This window comes from Atractosteus spatula, chromosome 3 (assembly GCF_055471065.1).
Source record: "Atractosteus spatula isolate fAtrSpa1 chromosome 3, fAtrSpa1.hap1, whole genome shotgun sequence".
In the NCBI taxonomy this organism is placed as follows: domain Eukaryota; kingdom Metazoa; phylum Chordata; class Actinopteri; order Semionotiformes; family Lepisosteidae; genus Atractosteus; species Atractosteus spatula.
This window is the reverse complement of record NC_142708.1, coordinates 38,793,326-38,810,156: the sequence shown is the minus strand read 5'-3', so window position 1 is coordinate 38,810,156 and position 16,831 is coordinate 38,793,326. Positions and strand designations below refer to the sequence as shown.

General features: G+C 39.7%; 1 protein-coding gene across 1 annotated transcript in view; it reads left to right on the top strand.

Moving 5' to 3' along the window:
- The window catches only part of fras1 (Fraser extracellular matrix complex subunit 1), a 352,881-nt gene that overhangs the window by 120,499 nt on the left and 215,551 nt on the right, over window positions 1-16,831 (top strand). Inside the window, exons 12-13 of the mRNA XM_088911421.1 lie at window positions 1,996-2,139; window positions 3,384-3,518. Coding sequence (XP_088767547.1) covers window positions 1,996-2,139; window positions 3,384-3,518 — 279 coding nt within the window. The remainder of the gene's footprint in view (window positions 1-1,995; window positions 2,140-3,383; window positions 3,519-16,831) is intronic.

The following is a 16,831-nucleotide window of genomic DNA, read 5'->3' as shown; positions in this document are numbered from 1 at the left end:
AATCAGACAGAAGGGCTAAGCACATTCTTTAAATGCCACAACTTAAAACACCTGGGAATTTTGGCATGTAAAAAAGACTTAAGCGATTGTGCAGTTCTGTGATTTCTAAAATTAAATTATATATGGAAATTGCAGTGAAACTTGTAATATTAGGACAGTAAAATGAAATGTGTTGGTTTTGCTGTGTACTAATGAAACCTGTTTTTCAGTGTACATGTGTAGATTTTCAAAATTAGATTTAATTTTTTTTCTAGGTATTACTTTGCATACACGTTTAGCCACGTTAGAACAGTTTCATTTGTTCAGACACCACCGTTTATTGAAGTAGGATCTGATCATCCTGAAAAAACATGATGACTCCTATTGGTGTAGGAGGCTTTACTGCAGATATTTTGCATTGCATTGAAAAGGTCCTATTTTGCCTCCCCAGACTGCTAACAAAACCCAGTCAAAGACCACAATTTTTCATGAAACACCATGCAAGTCCTTTATACAGTACACCCAAGCACACTTATCACAATGTGAAGTTTTAAACCATCCCCAATAATCTAATTAGCACCCAGTGTGCCTAGTACAGACCATGTCTGGACCTCTACTGGTAGGTCAGCTGATAATAGAGTACCTGCGTAGTCCTGTCTACAAGCTAATACTATGCAATGATGTGAAATCATAAATAGTGTAGTAGTCTAAACTTCAATTTAATTCTTCTAAACTGGTTCTAGTGCTTGGATGTCCTAATACATTTATAAGTTAAATCGGAAATATTCACCCCAAAAATATATCACATTTTGTACACTTACAAATGATCAAGAATTTAATTATAATATTCTATTGTATGTATGAAATCAAATTGAAGTGAGTGAATACCTTTGCAAGGCACTGTATGTACAGAGAACTGCTTCAATATTTTCCAGTAAAGTAGAAAAATAATAGCAGAATGGTGTAAGAGTTTTTTGAGGCAATCTTATGAGGCATTTTTTTATGTACTACAAGGGATCCTATGACCGACTCAAAAAAAAATATTGCATTTCTCTGTATTCTAAGTAGACCCTGATATTATGTCAATATGATATTTAGCATAAGAAAGATGAACCCTCAAGGTTTATTGTATTTTGGAGTTGTTTAACATTTACAGGTCCTGGAGCACTTGCTAAGATAGGGGGAGTCACGAACTCATTAAATTCCAGGAGATTTGGCCAAATTCTTTGTTTTCTCTGCCAAGAAGCCGGTAACCCCAAGCCTGGCCAAAAATGGGCTTTCCAGCATAGCAGTGATCCAAAACATTCACCCAAATCAATAAACAAATGGTTATCTGCACACAAAATAAATATCCATCTCAGTCTCCAAACCTCAGTCCACTTAAACATTTGTGGATTAAATTCACAAAGGCATTACAAATGGAAACTAAATTTGTGTGGGCTTAGTACAGTTCTGCCTGTATCATCAACCTCCACATTCCTCCTCCCAGAGCATCAGAACCCCATTCCCCTTTCAGAAGTGCCAGAACATCATACTACAGTACAAGAAGCATTTTGTCAGCATAATCGTTGCCAGAGGAAGATTTATTAAATACTGACTACAGGGGTGTAAATGAATGCTACCATAATATTTCTGGTCTTTATCTGTAACAACTATAACTTTGCTCTGTGTAGTGTCATTAAGATTACAATATATCGTTTTAAAGATTTTTTAAATCTAAATGATATCCATTCTATAAATAATCCAGTTTTATGGATTGTTTTGTTCCTAATTCTTTGGGGCATGATTAAATCTGAAGGCATTGTGTATTAGATATCTAACTAGACATTGAATTTTATTGTCATGCCCTTGCACCTTATTACACTGTTTCTACTCATTGTGTAAATATCAGAGTTATATTTCAGGATCTTGTTTATGTAGATATGGTTAAGCATCATTACTTTTATCATGAATTGAAAAAAGGAAGAAGGAAAAAGGATGTTAATGTTCTTTGCCATTTTATATATTTGTTTTCAGTTGAGTGTCATTCTGATTGTCTGACCTGCTTCCAGTCCCCTGACCACTGCAACAGCTGTCGAAATGAAAGCTTATTACTTCAAGGTGGCCACTGTGTCCAGATGTGTGCAAGGGGATTTTTCAAGAATGGCAGAGTCTGTTCAGGTACATAGAAAATCGAATTAATGCAGTACTGTTCATTGAGCTGTGAGTTTACATTTCCCTTCTAGAAATGTTACATGAAAACTAAATTAATGGCAGATATATTGCAACATGCCTTTCCCCATTGACTGCAATGTACTGTTTCCAGCCTGCAATTCACCAGAAAATGATGAATACATTCCAATGCTATGAAGCTTTCTTTTGAGATAAGGCTGTTAGCTTTGGAATTTAGCTGCTGCATTTTCAGAGTGAATGAGCCTGGCTGCTGAAAAATGCATCAGATTAGGTTTGAAGCATTATATAAATGTGTAAATTGGCTGTAGGATCAATGTGGTGAAACTGTTTCATGGCCTGCATGAGGAGTACCAGGCTAAATGGGCATTGTTTTCTGAGACTGTCACCTCAATATAGAGGATAAAGAACTGAAGCTGGCAATTATTGAAATTGGAGTTGGTTCATATAGGTAACTATGTTTGAATACAATAAGAATGTTTATAAAAAATAAGAGGCTCTGAAAGATAGTGACAGCAATGGAGTGGTGTTAGTGTAAACAAGGGAGAGTTTGTGAAAGCTTACTTATGTTTTTAATAGTTGCAATACTTGTACTTGTCCTGTGAAAATGAAAAATCGAATGTGATGTAAGTTGTTATAGCCCTAGCCACTAAGAACATTAATTGCAAGAACAATTTTGTTGTGTCGTTGGGGAGAATTCCTTTAATTGAAGTAAATGCATAAAACTTGCTATTCACTGTAGCTTACTGTATTGAGAGCTGTGCAATTTGATCCAGGAAAATGGGATCTGTGTTAATTCTTTACAAAATTATTAATAAATGCTGTCTCATTGTTTCAATATACTGATGAGGCATCCAATATTTGACTTTCCAGCAGTATACAGATGCAACCATCTAAAATGCACATCAAAACTCATGTCTGCAGAAAGCACACTCAGCTTTGCCAAAGTCACATCCAATATTAGTTATTTTTGCTCTTCACAACTCAAAACAGATCACTAGATAGCACTTGTGTTGTGTTAAATGTTAAAGGGATGCCACACTTGTGATTGCGACACCTGCCTTGGTGCCTAAAAAACGCCTTGTGCATTCCAGATGGTTGCATCTGTACTGGAGATATATTTGATGTACTAAAAAGGGTAAAAGGGTAATGTTCATGTTAATTCTGTGGGTTTTGTAACCTTGTCTAGTTAGACTCAACTCAGTTATTTTCAATGCTTGATTGTTTCTGTACAGCCTGCAGGGAAACTTGTGCCACCTGTGACAGTGAATTTGAATGCACCTCGTGTGCAGAGTCCTTGCTGATCAGAAATGGAAAATGTGTAAGATCTTGTGGAAAAGGATTTTATCAGGAACACACGCATTGTGCAGGTAAGCAGATTTTTTTTGAAGAATTTAATAAAAATAATATTACTTATTTTATGATTCTTTAGAATTGTTGTTACAAATGGGGGTAACAAAAATAGTGAATAACAGGAATTGACTAAGTGGATTAGTCAATATGTAAAATAAATAATCATAGCCCTTAACATGTAAGGATTTTTTTCAGAATATACCCGAGCAGTTGGTATACTAGAGGCATGTAAATTATTTGTTCTCTGGCACATCTTTGGTGAAAAGAGTAATAATTAAGGCACACTTTGTTAAACAAGTATTTAAAAACAATGACCATACAGATGCAGCCATTCAAAATGCGCGGTAAAAACCCGCGGTACAGTAACCTACCCACAAGCCACCGCAGGGCACCGGAGGGCACCGCGGTAAGTGATTGGCTGGCCAAAATGACCGACAGGGGCACTCGTGGTGCATTGGTTGGTAGTGCAAAGATTTAATCATTTAATGTCTTTACTGTGCACATTTTAATCCGCTTAGTTTTGAATATTTATATGGATTTTACCACTAAAGGGAAATTTTAGTAGCTGAGCATAAAAAGAAGAGGAGCATAACGCATCTGAAGGTCATAAACGATATTAATTTAGGAACATAAACATTACTGTATGTATGTAAACTGTACTGTGTATGGCTGGTCTTGGTAGTTTAAAGAAAAAATACACACCAGTCTTCCATTTCTCCCTAAACATTTTAAGCATGAAAGTTTTATGAAACGGTACCCAAATATGCGATTGCTGTATAGAATGAATTTTAATTAAAAAAAATTATTTAACACGAACATTAAGCTGTTTACATCTTCCGCCTGAGAACAGTCACCCATTGCTACCCAATGCAGAAACACAGCCACTAACTAGCAAAGAGAGGACATTAGCTACCCAATATGATAAAGAAATAAATGATTATTTTGTTTATTTCTTTTGCACATTTATTTGAACATTTCCATCGATTGTACAAGCACTTGGAAACTGTCCAATCCCTAGTTCATCAGGCATTTTACCGGTCTGGCACCGGTCTGTGTCTTCCAGGATATAATGCCAGCGAACTCTTGTTTTTATGTCCACTATAACAGACAATCTCCTTTGCTTTTAACCGAGCGTTTAATAATTTCCTAAAATGAAAATGATTTACTTTATTTCCCTCACGGGATCAATAAAAGTATCTATCATCTGTCTAAACTATGGGACAGAATTCTGGGGTCTCCCCATACCAGAGATTATGGTAGGGCTTCCGAATGGTGATTGGCTGACACCATCTGACACCCCTCTGATTGGAGAAAAAAGACGTGCTGGTTTGCTATACATACTGTACCAGGAAGAGGATTTCTTTCTATTCAAAACGTGTATTTTAAAAGTTTAAGAAGTAAAAACCTTACAGCGTACACAGATTTCTAAACTGATCAGGATCGTTATCTTTGTCTTATGCATAATAATGTTCACCGCTCTGTCCAGCAAATTAATAATAAACTTTATTTTATATAGCGTTTTAAACGAATAAGTAATTAGATTGCTCATAAACCTAATCACTTGCTTTTTCTTTTTATTTAGGCTCAGATTTCAACTATAGATCGTATTATTAATAACCATAATAACAACCAACCAACAAAAACAACCATATAAACATAATACCAACCAAAAACATAGATAACAACCACAATACAAAATCAAATATATCAAACCATTTTACTCTCGCAAAGTCCTCCAATTATCATAATCCCGCCCCTTATGCAAAACCAAACCTTCCTCCCATCCCAGTTTATCCTGTTTATCATAAACAAAATCCACCTCAATTTTCAACATAAAGCATTACACAAAATCAATATCTCAACACTCCATACTCAACAACGATAATTCACAAACAGCCAGAACATGTAACTCCACATTCCCAAACAGACCTAATTTCCATAGCCCCGCCCCTTATGCAAAACCAACATCCCTCCCCTGTTCTCTCCCTCCCCTGGCGGTTGTAATTGTTTTTATTTTCAAATAAATTTTAGCAAAGTCATGTATTTTAAAAATCTTAAGATTTTTATATTTATGTCTTTATTTAGTGGTTTCATTAGTGACAAAGGCTAAACTTTCTTGGAAAAATGTCTTTTATGTAAACCATGTTTGCTATTAATTCATTCAGGGCTAAAATATGTTCATTGTCTTCTAATGAAAGAAGGGTTCCTTTCGCCGTAGTCGGGTTGAAATTAGAAGCTTGCCACGCCCGGACTGTTACACCAACGCATTAGCATGTTAAAGCGATTTCATTGAGGAGCCTAGCCTTTAACTAGTAAGTACTGTACTTACTGGGTTTTTGAGGGTGGGGGAGGTGTCTTTCGCTGGAAATCTCGCCTCCTACTTTGAAAATACCCGTGAAACCGGTTCAATTCCTCACAGCCAGCACTCCTGCAGAGAGGGGGGTTGTACTTGCAGTGTATACAGTACACGCGTTATGCTCTTCGTTAATGTCTAAGCCGGAACATATCATTATATCTCATTTTGTATTTCTTAAAAAAAAATTGTTTTCCCAGCCTAACAGTATTGTTTTTAACCTGTAAAGCGCTTTGAGGAGCCACCTTTAAAGGCGCCATATACAATAAAGTTCATTATTATTACTATTGTAAATTTGCTGGACAGAGAGGTGAACATTATTACACAGAAGACAAAGATAGTGATTTACGTTGCATTGTGTATCGTGCTGCTTTAATACAGTTTTAAATAATTAAAAGTCTAAACAGTATCAGCTTTATTTATGGGTTTTAAATAAAGGTGATTTAAACGCGATTTAAATCAATATAAATGTTTATATTGTAACTCATAGGTGACTATTCATTGTTATTAAAATGACTTAAATTCGATCATGTTGTGATATTTAGAAATATACATTTGTTTGGTGCGAGTGAGGTTTTATTTAATCTCTGACTCAGTGATGGCCTGGCATGGTGAGGTGCGCTGGCAGCTATGTGGTGTTACGCAGTGGTGGCCTGACACGGTGAGGTGCCCTGGCAGCTGTATGATGCAGTGGTGGCCTGGCACGGTGAGGTGCGCTTGCAGCTATGTGACGCAGTGGTGGCCTGGCACGGTGAGGTGCGCTGGCAGCTGTGTGATGCAGTGGTGGTCGGGTATGTAGAGGTGCACTGGCAGCTGTGTGTTGTGACGCAGTGGTGGCCTGGCACGGTGAGGTGCGCTGGCATATAATGAATATATTCATGTGCATCCAACACACAGTTCAACGCTAGCAACTACACAAAATCTAAAATATGAGCTCTACTTGCCACTTACAATACCAACAGTACCAGCTAACTTTAGTAGTGACATTTTCATGGATCTTTTTAACAATAAAATTTACAACATCAGACTTCAGACACAATTAAACAGGCCTCAAAAAAGTCTGGTACAAACATTTTCAGCATGGTGAAACATGGTGAACATTTCCACCACTGCGTCACACCACACAGCTGCCAGCGCACCTCACCGTGCCAGGCCACCACTGCATCACCCAGCTGCCAGCGCACCTCACCGTGCCAGGCCACCACTGCATCACACAGCTGCCAGCGCACTTCACCCTGCCAGGCCACCACTGCGTCACACCACACAGCTGCCAGCGCACCTCACGGTGCCAGGCCACCACTGCATCACCCACCTGCCAGCGCACCTCACCGTGCCCGGCCACCACTGCATCACACAGCTGCCAGCGCACTTCACCGTGCCAGGCCACAACTGCGCCACACCACACAGCTGTCAGCGCACCTCACCGTGCCAGGCCACCACTGCATCACACAGCTGCCAGCGCACCTCACCGTGCCAGGCCACCACTGCGTCACAACACACAGCTGCCAGTGCACCTCTACATACCCGACCACCACTGCATCACACAGCTGCCAGCGCACCTCACCGTGCCAGGCCACCACTGCGTCACATAGCTGCAAGCGCACCTCACCGTGCCAGGCCACCACTGCATCATACAGCTGCCAGGGCACCTCACCGTGTCAGGCCACCACTGCGTCACACATATTTCAGCGCCATATATTTCATGGATATTATGGAATATAATGGATGGATATCTTAGTCTTCTTTCTAGTTCACAGGTTTGCATGCATAATTTAATTTTGAAAGCCACTGAGACATCAGGTACTACTGTTGTATTTATGAAAAAGAAACAAAACAAAAAACATACTAACAACTGTGCCATCCTACTCCTTAGTTAATACATTTTATTATTCATAAACAGTTAACATTGTTAGCAAAATATTTTGAATTATATTTAACCCTATTTTTTCTTTAGTTTTGTATTTAACTTATTATATGATAGTCAGACTTAATGTATATTTGAACAATGAAAATATATTTTTACAAGATTTTACATTAAGCACTTAAAATTAATATGGTTAATAATAGTAAACTGTAACATGCTGTAACAAGATCGGTTAAACTGCGAAGAAAAAGCTTTCAGAGAAAATGTTTCAGGTGTGAAGAACATAGATCTCCAACGCAATTTCAACCAAACCTGTTCCCACACACCCTGCCCCCACTACCATTAGAATATACACAAAGCACTCAAATCTTTCGAGCTAATGATCAGGTGACCCGAGAGAGAGCGAGAGAAACACCAAGGGGTGCGGAACCAGGGAACTATTTACATGGAAAACGGGCGATCTCCCCAGACTGTCCGCCCGTTTCACTGTTACCTGGATACCTCTTTATTTAGAACTCACTAACACTGATTTTTAGTTTAGAAGGATTCAAGTAGGGTGTTAGATGAAAGGCAGCGACCTTAATCAAGCCCAAATCATAATTGAACCCATTCAGAGCCTACATTACATTTTAGCGTTTCATTCTGAGCAGAAGACCCTCACACCTGAAGAAGGGGGAGGTGTTTTTCGCTGGAAATCTCGCCTGCTTCTACTTTACAACCGGAGTGCTGGCTGTGACGAATTAAACCGGTATTACAGGTTTCAATCACAGACCATGTGACATGGGAGTCAGGAAACTAACACACAGCGCCACCGGATTTGATAACGCTATAAAAACGCTATAAAATAATGTGACTTGGCACAGAACAAGTTTACAGCACAGTACAATAATAAATGCTGACTATGACTTTAGAAGCATAAATTGCCTTACACTCAATTTAAACACAAGCTGTCTTTAGCCCTCTAAGCTGGTTCATACAGAAATGTAGAGATCCAGGCTCAGAACACACAGCTTCATTAGCGAATACATATGCAGGACAACTAGAGAAGACGTTTTACAGAGGATGGATTTTTAGAAACATCCCATCAGTGACATCACTGAAGTCAACTCCTAGGTACTGTAACTGTCGTGTGGATAGTTTCACAAGAATCAGACAAAGGTTTAAGCATCGCTTGTTCTAGATAAAACTGCAAAAAAAAAAACAACAACCCATAATGTACTTCTTTGCGGCTCTGTTTGCCCAAATCATATATTCACAACGTGAAATCTAGAAAATAATATTACGTAACCAAAATCCGCAATATGGAAACAGAACCTGTGTAATTGTTGATAGATGATGTACTCGTAACATTTTTTCAAGACGAACTACAACATTTAAAAAATGACTTGTATGTACTTGATATCTCTAATCAATCCACGGGTCCCAGCACAAAAACTAAACGCATACCGTTTCGCGCTTCTTATTAGTTGCTCAAAAGTAATTTGACCGTATGAAATGCATAATATAAACCTAGAAACATATACGTGAGCAGTACTTAAGCACTGTGGTATCGGTGTTAAGACATACCTCTCAAATACTGTAAATCAAGTTAAAAATATCTCAAGACCGATTCTGGTCATAATGAAACCATGTTTCGTGTATGTTTTCTTTAAAGTACCGAGACCAGCCATATACTGTATGTTTATGTTCCAAAATTAATATCGTTTATGGCCTTCACACGCGTTGCAGTATGCTCCTATTCTTTTTATGCTCAGCTACTAAGATTTCCCTTCAGTGGTAAAATTAGATATGAATATTCAATACTTAAACGGGCACAGTTAAGACATTAAATATACATATACATACTGTATACAGTACAGTTTGCATACGGTAATATGTTTATGTTCCTAAATCAATCTCTTTTATGAGCATGTGAAAGGCATGGTGAATCACTGTACTTTGCATGATTGGAAACAAATGCGTGATTGCGAAATGCTGTGGTGTTACTTTTACAAAGACGGTCAATGAAAAAAAGAATGTTGACCAGGGCAATACTTTGAGTTTACACTTACAGCTTGTCCAAGGTCATTCATTATTAATACTATTAGTAATATCTTCGTTAAAGACTTTGATGGCCACAGCTCAAACATGAGAGGTTGAGCTTTATTAGCTCCACCTTGCGGAAATTCCGGATACTATTATTTTGCTTGTCGTATTATAGGAGAATTTACGGTAACTCGCGGTATTTACCGGTAGCTTGCGGTAGACTGCGTACAGCGTACCGCAAAATAATGCGGTATCGCCCGCGCATTTTGAATGGCTGCATCTGTACATACTACACACAGCATAAACATACAAAACACGTTTCTCTATGTCCAGTATGTACAGATAAGGTATTGCCTTGTCTGTACATTTCCTAACATTCCAATCACCCAGAAAACCCCAGACTGCTACTAAGTATTCTACTCTTAAATAATGCCTACAGAGGCCAAAATAACAGATAACATGCCTTCTTAACTAAATAGAAAACAATCTATGATTAAATCTCTCTCTAACCCAGATACCACAAAATAAATGGTATCTGTAAATATACCTCGCGAGCAGGAAACGCTGTTTTTAACCAAGGTATTCTTTACTATTCTTCACTTCCCTAGAAACACAGAATAGCAAGCTCTCTTTAGCAAGATTCAAATACTTTGCTCTAATCTGTTTTGTTTGTATAATCTTGAAGAAGTGACTATCACCTGTCACAAGCTTCAGGGTCTGCCTCTTTCTTGTCCCCTTTTTCTCTTGTCGTTTGTTTTTTCTCTTCTCTTGGCATTTGTACCAGATTTTGTCTTAGAAATGCATCACATCACATTGTTGGGATTGCTACAAGTAAAGCTTTGTTGTAGGATAAGTATTAACATATTGGGTAACATGGTTGAAATTGCTGCCTCGCAGCACTGGGACCCTGGGTTCAGTTCCAGACTTTGGGTGCTATCTGTGTGAGGTTTGTTTACTTGTTCTCCCTGTGTTTGTTTTGGTTTTTGCCGGGTGCTTTTAAGCATCGAAGTCTTTAACTAACATGTGTATAAAAAGTGGTAGTTTTAAGCTTTTCTGCGAATACGCTCGTGTAGTGTGCTCTCACGAGGCACCAGTTCTGTAGGGTTTGGGCATTTACTGGGACAATTATTAATTGTAGCAGTAAATCACGAAATTGATTCTTTTAATGGCCTTAGAATCCAACCATGCGATATAACTCAAACAACGCACACACACAGGTACTAATACACGAGGATACATTTATTAATACATAGAATATGCATGTAAACCTAACAGATCTTATCGTGAGGGTTATCAGAATACAAAAGATATATATTCATTCAGTTACGAAGAGTTACATATATCAAGAGGACATGCGTTCAGTATATCATTCATTTAGACCGTTTCGTAAATGAACTTGGTTATAACTTCTACATTGGATACTCAAAACAAGTACATAACTCTTAGTAATTAAATTGATATCAACTGGTTGGGATAACAATTGAATTCTCAAGCTGTAATGCATTGAAGTTGAATACTCATCCAATCTCTGGGGATTCAGATCTCCTGCGGGCTCTCTGGCTCCGTGCCAGGCTGTGCTGTGCGGCTTGCGACTGTACGCTGCTGATGCTCACTGACCGGCTAGTTAGTGTTGGCTTTAACTAGCAAAGTTTGTGCACAGGAGAAAAGATGACTGTGGGTCCCAGCAAGTCAGGAAGAGGACCGGTTCGTTCCTGATGAAGCGCTAGTTCTGAATAGTGATTCAGCTGTCCACAGTTCTGACCTGTTCACGAGGCTTGCTGCTGATGCTAACCTCGGGTGGATCCTCTGGTTACTCGTGGCAACCTCCGCTCTCGACTCTTAGAACAAAGGAAAGTTCTGGCACTCGGACACACTGGCCGTTCCGTGGTTGTCCGGGCTGAGTCTCAGGATGGTCAGGAGGCGCGCTGCGAGAATGTCCTGCCCTTGGGAGCCTTTCTGCTCCTGGGCCGTCCTGCCCTGGAATTGTCTCGCACCCCTGGAATTCTCCTTAGAATTCTCTTTAGAATAGTCTTGGAGCTCTGTGTTGCCTGTTTTTACCTGGAGGAACTTCAGCTTATTCATTGGCTGAAAGTTCTATGGGCATCAGAGTCCCACATGGGTTACTCGGCCCTACCAGTCCCTGATTGGTTGATCAAGGTGAGATATGAGTCACTTACTCCTGACACTTAGGAATGCAGTCCAGATGTCCATCTGGCACTCCCTAGACAGATAGGCGCCAATGGATGACCATTGATCATGATAGCCAGGCTTAGCTAAGTGCATCCCCATTTGGGAGCTGTCCCTTATCAAAAGAAAACATCTTTAAATCAGCCTTCATGAATAGCTTCTCTGTGGCTGCACCACAGAGATGAAGAAAGAGATGGGGCCTCATTTGGGAAAGCACAGCAACACTTAATTCTGTCTTATTAATAAGCCTCGCCGCTATACTCGATACAACAAGCATGCTTTTAGAATTTGATTAATAGGGAATATAATATGGAATCGCGTATCTAAAGAAATTAATAACGATATAATTATATTCATGTACTACAACACAATAGTACACGCTGTACAATGTCTGTTGATGTTCAGGTGGGTAGCTGCGTCAGCATGCGTAGGCTACAAAGGAACAAGTAATAGGTTTATTCCATGCTGAAAAAAAGAGAAGAAAGAGAACACAACGTTTCGGCCGTGGAGCCTTCTTCAGGTGTGAGAGAGACAGGGCAGTAGGCAAAGGTAAAGTAGCGGGAGAACAAAGGTTGGGAGGGAGGAGGAGTGAGAGGCGGGAACAGGGGACAGAAAGAGAGGCCAATCAAGAGGTGTGAAGTCAGAATGGGTGCAGAGAGGTGTCCTGTTTCTCCAATGTAGATGGCTGGGCATTTACTGCAAGAGATACAGTAAATAAGGTTGCTGGAGGTACAAGATGCTGTCTGGGTGATCCGGAATTGTCCTGAGGGGCCTTGAATGAGTGTGGTGGTGGCTGTGTACTTGCAGGTGATACAGCGAGCTCTGTTGCAAGGGAAAGTGCCTGGTGTGGATGGTTGTTGAGGGCGGTCAAGGGAACTGTGAACAAGGAGGTTACGCAGATTAAGTGGTCGGAGATATGAGATGATAGGGCGATCAGAAAAGAGGGCCCCAATGGAGGGATCATCCTGTAGGATGGAAAAGTGACATTGTCAACAAATGTCTGTTGATACTGTTTGTGTAGGGCTGTTTCACCACTCATCATGTGACCTTGCGGGTGGTACTGTGGTCTAGGTGCCTGACTTCTAAACCACGAGTTGGGTGTTCAAATCCAGCTGGCGCCGCGACTTCTTTTAACAAACATTTCTTTAAAAAAATAAAATAGCAATGTTATGGACAATTAATTGACTTTTTATATTTCTAAATATCACAACATGTTCGAATTTAAGTCATTTTTTAATAACAATGAATAGTTGTAAATTGTAAATACAATGTTTACATTGGCGTTATTAATTTTTCACTTGAGTGTATGGAGGATTGTCAGTTGTCACTGAGAGCAGCCCCCCCCCCTCTTAGGCTGCGCAAACGATCTTTTAGATTTTTATAGAGAAATGGAGGCTGTACAGTATGTGTTACAATATAAACATTTACTGTCAAACTTTAAATCAGCAATTGATTTAAAGACGATCTGTCAAAGCGCAATGAAACCTATTACTTGATTCTTATGGACGCCCGGTCCCACCAGGGATTAAAAAAAAAAACATGCAATCGCGTATCTAAAGAAATAACAGTATAACTATGTTCATGCACACACATGAGCATGTTACATTATTAGTTTGGGTGTCTCCTCTTGCCAGAAAGCTCTAAATTGCATTTTGAGTGCGGTTTTTGACTTTTTTTAAATTACAACCCATAAATAAAGCTGATACTGTTTAGACTTTTAATTAGATTGCTCATAAATCTAATCACTTATTCTACATAAACACAGCGTAATTGCTCTCTGAAAAAACTCTTTTTCTTGTTCGTTTTGAAGACCTTGATCGAAACTGATTTGAGATGTCAGAACGGATTTATTTTCTGTGTATTTCTTTGTGCACATTTCCTACATTGCTTCGTTTGTCGAGATTTTAACTTTATATTTAGGCTCAGGATTTCAACTATAAATCGTACACTTAATTACTAGCAGTAAATACTGATGTTTTGCTCCCTCTTACCACAAAACTATATATGTATTGTAGCTGGAATGAACTTTTTTTCGTACGTGTCTCTATCTACTGCGACTCGAACACGGAATGGTTAAAGGTGGCGACAAATCAGGCACCCAGAGGTGGGGGTGCGTCTTTCCGCCTCCATAACTAAAATGCCAAATAAGAGTGGCGCAGCACGGTTTTCATCACTCTCTGCGGGAGTGCTGGCTGTGACGAATTAAACCGGTTTCACAGGTATTTTCAAAGTAGAAGGGGGCGAGTCTTCCAGCGATTGCAGATCAGATCAGATTCCCTTCCCCCCACAGAAAGACAGACAAATGTTTTAACTGCTTATAAGTCGCTATTCACCGCGCGGCGAGCAGCTCCAATTTCAGGCATATGCGATAAATACTGTATATTTAGCTGAAAAGCTGCAATGTGTAAGCAGGAACACATCATTATATCTTATAGGAACAAGTAATAGGTTTATTCCATGCTGAAAAAAAGAAGAGAGAAAACACAACGTTTCAGCCGTGGAGCCTTCTTCAGGTGTGAGAGAGACAAGGCAGTAGGCAAAGGTAATGTAGTGGGAGAACAAAGGCTGGGAGGGAGGAGGGGTGAGAGGCGGGAACAGGGGACAGAAAGAGAGGCCAAATAAGAGGTGTGAAGTCAGAATAGGTGTCGAGAGGTGTGAAATGAAACTTCCAATGAATGGAGAAAATTTAGTAGAATAGTAGTCTGTCGTTAAGAGAAGGGGGAAGGTGTGATCCTAGATGCAGGATAAGTTTGGTTTCGGTAGTCTTTCTGATGTATGAGTTCAGAAAACCATCTTTGAGAACACAGACGGAGAGATTAGAGTGGTCATGGCCGTCAGAGGTGAAATGAGAAACAATGGGCTTGGAGAGATCTTTAATCTTCACAGCCCTGACGTGTTCTCTGAAGCGGTCTCCAAGTCTCCTTCCTGTTTCTCCAATGTAGAGAGAAACTGGGCATTTACTGCAAGAGATACAGTAAATAAGGTTGCTGGAGGTACAAGATGCCATCTGGGTGATCCGGAATTGTCCTGAGGGGCCTTGAATGAGTGTGGTGTTGGATGTGTACTTGCAGGTGATACAGTGATACAGTTTGCAGCTCTGTCGCAAAAACATTTTATTAAAAACACATTTGCGTTTGTTTGGGAGCTATATTATATCTTATATATGAAAAATACATAATATAGCTCCCAAACAAATGCAAACGTGTTTTTAATAAAATGTTTTTATTCATTCATAATCTAACTCGCATAACTCACATTCCCGAGTGCCCCCCACCCTGTCTAACAATTTTAGGAAGACTAAGAAAGGACTAAGTATGTTGTTATCTGTTGTTGAAGCTCTGTGAGCTCGGTGACTTTGAGACCACTTGTTATCCCAAGTTATTTGAATCACCACAATTCAAATAGAGAAAAAAGAGCTGACTGACAAGATTTAAGATGTGGCTGTCAATGTTAGATTAAAAAAAAACCAAATTGCCTGATGTTAGTTACATTGCTTGAAAAATAATTTTATTTTGAGAGACTGGATAAGTAATTCAAGTGTTTTTTAACTTCCTGAAAAACAAGTAATAATTTAACAATATGTGCAAATGTTTTATGATATGTCGCTGTTGTGAATGTCTGTAGAGTGTATCTTATTTGCCTGTCCTGACTGGTGGAGCTCATCCAGCTATGTCTGGATATCTTGGTCAAATATTCGGCTAGTGTGTATTGTCTGTTTAGGGTTCTGTAGCATTCCACACGGCTGGGCAGCTTGTTCCCCCCTCCCGCCCCTCTCTGTGTACAGTAGAGCCTCCTGTCCTGGCTGGCGGAGCTCATCCAGTTGTGTCTGGATATCTTGGTCAAATATTCGGCTAGTGTGTATTGTCTGTTTAGGGTTCTGTTGCATTCCACATGGCTGGGCAGCTTGTTCCCCCCTCCCGCCCCTCTCTGTGTACAGTAGAGCCTCCTGTCCTGGCTGGTTGAGCTCTTATACGGCTATGTCTGGAGAGAATCCAGGGTATCAGCTTCAACCACACGGCTGGGCAGCTTGTTCCCCCCTCCCGCCCCTCTCTGTGTACAGAAGAGCCTCCTGTCCTGGCTGGCGGAGCTCATACAGCTGTGTCTGGATATCTTGGTCAAATATTCGGCTAGTGTGTATTGTCTGTGTAGGGTTCTGTAGCATTCCACATGGCTGGGCAGCTTGTTCCCCCCTCCCGCCCCTCTTTGTGTACAGTAGAGCCTCCTGTCCAGCCAGGGGGAACAAGCTATCCAGACACAGCTGTATGAGCTCTACCAGTAAAACTCAAAGTATGACGCTGGTCCACATTATTTGTAACCGTCATTTTAAATGAAAAGACTTTATTTTTTCATCGACAAAAAGTAACACCACAGCATTTCGTTGATCTAACTAACAAGTTTCTTTAGCACATTTATTTGAACATTTCCATCGATTGTACAAGCACTGAAAAACTGTTTAATTCCTAGTTCGTCGGGCATTTTCTTTTACTATAACAGATATAAAAACTCCCTTGCTTTTAACAAAGCGTTTCATAATTTCTAACAACGAAAATGATTTAAACTGCGACACTTTTATCATTCAACGAGAGCTCAAAATATCACAAGGATCCTCAAGAGATCAACAAAGACAACAGAAAAAGATATGCGTATAAGATACTGTACATGGGAATCCAAGCTTTTTTATCTATGCTAAGAAGTAGTCTTTAAAATTTCTTCATCACACAGTGAAGTCAAGTGAAGTGAAGTTCGGGATGTGCCTATATTAGAAAATATAGGACTTCTTCGAATGTATGTCAGGCAATCAGACTTCAGGACTGGAATTATCCGTTTTATAATGGGGAATATAGTGTAAAATCCTGGGTTCGGTAAAATGTTTCAGGCATTCATGTGAAGGACAACAGAGC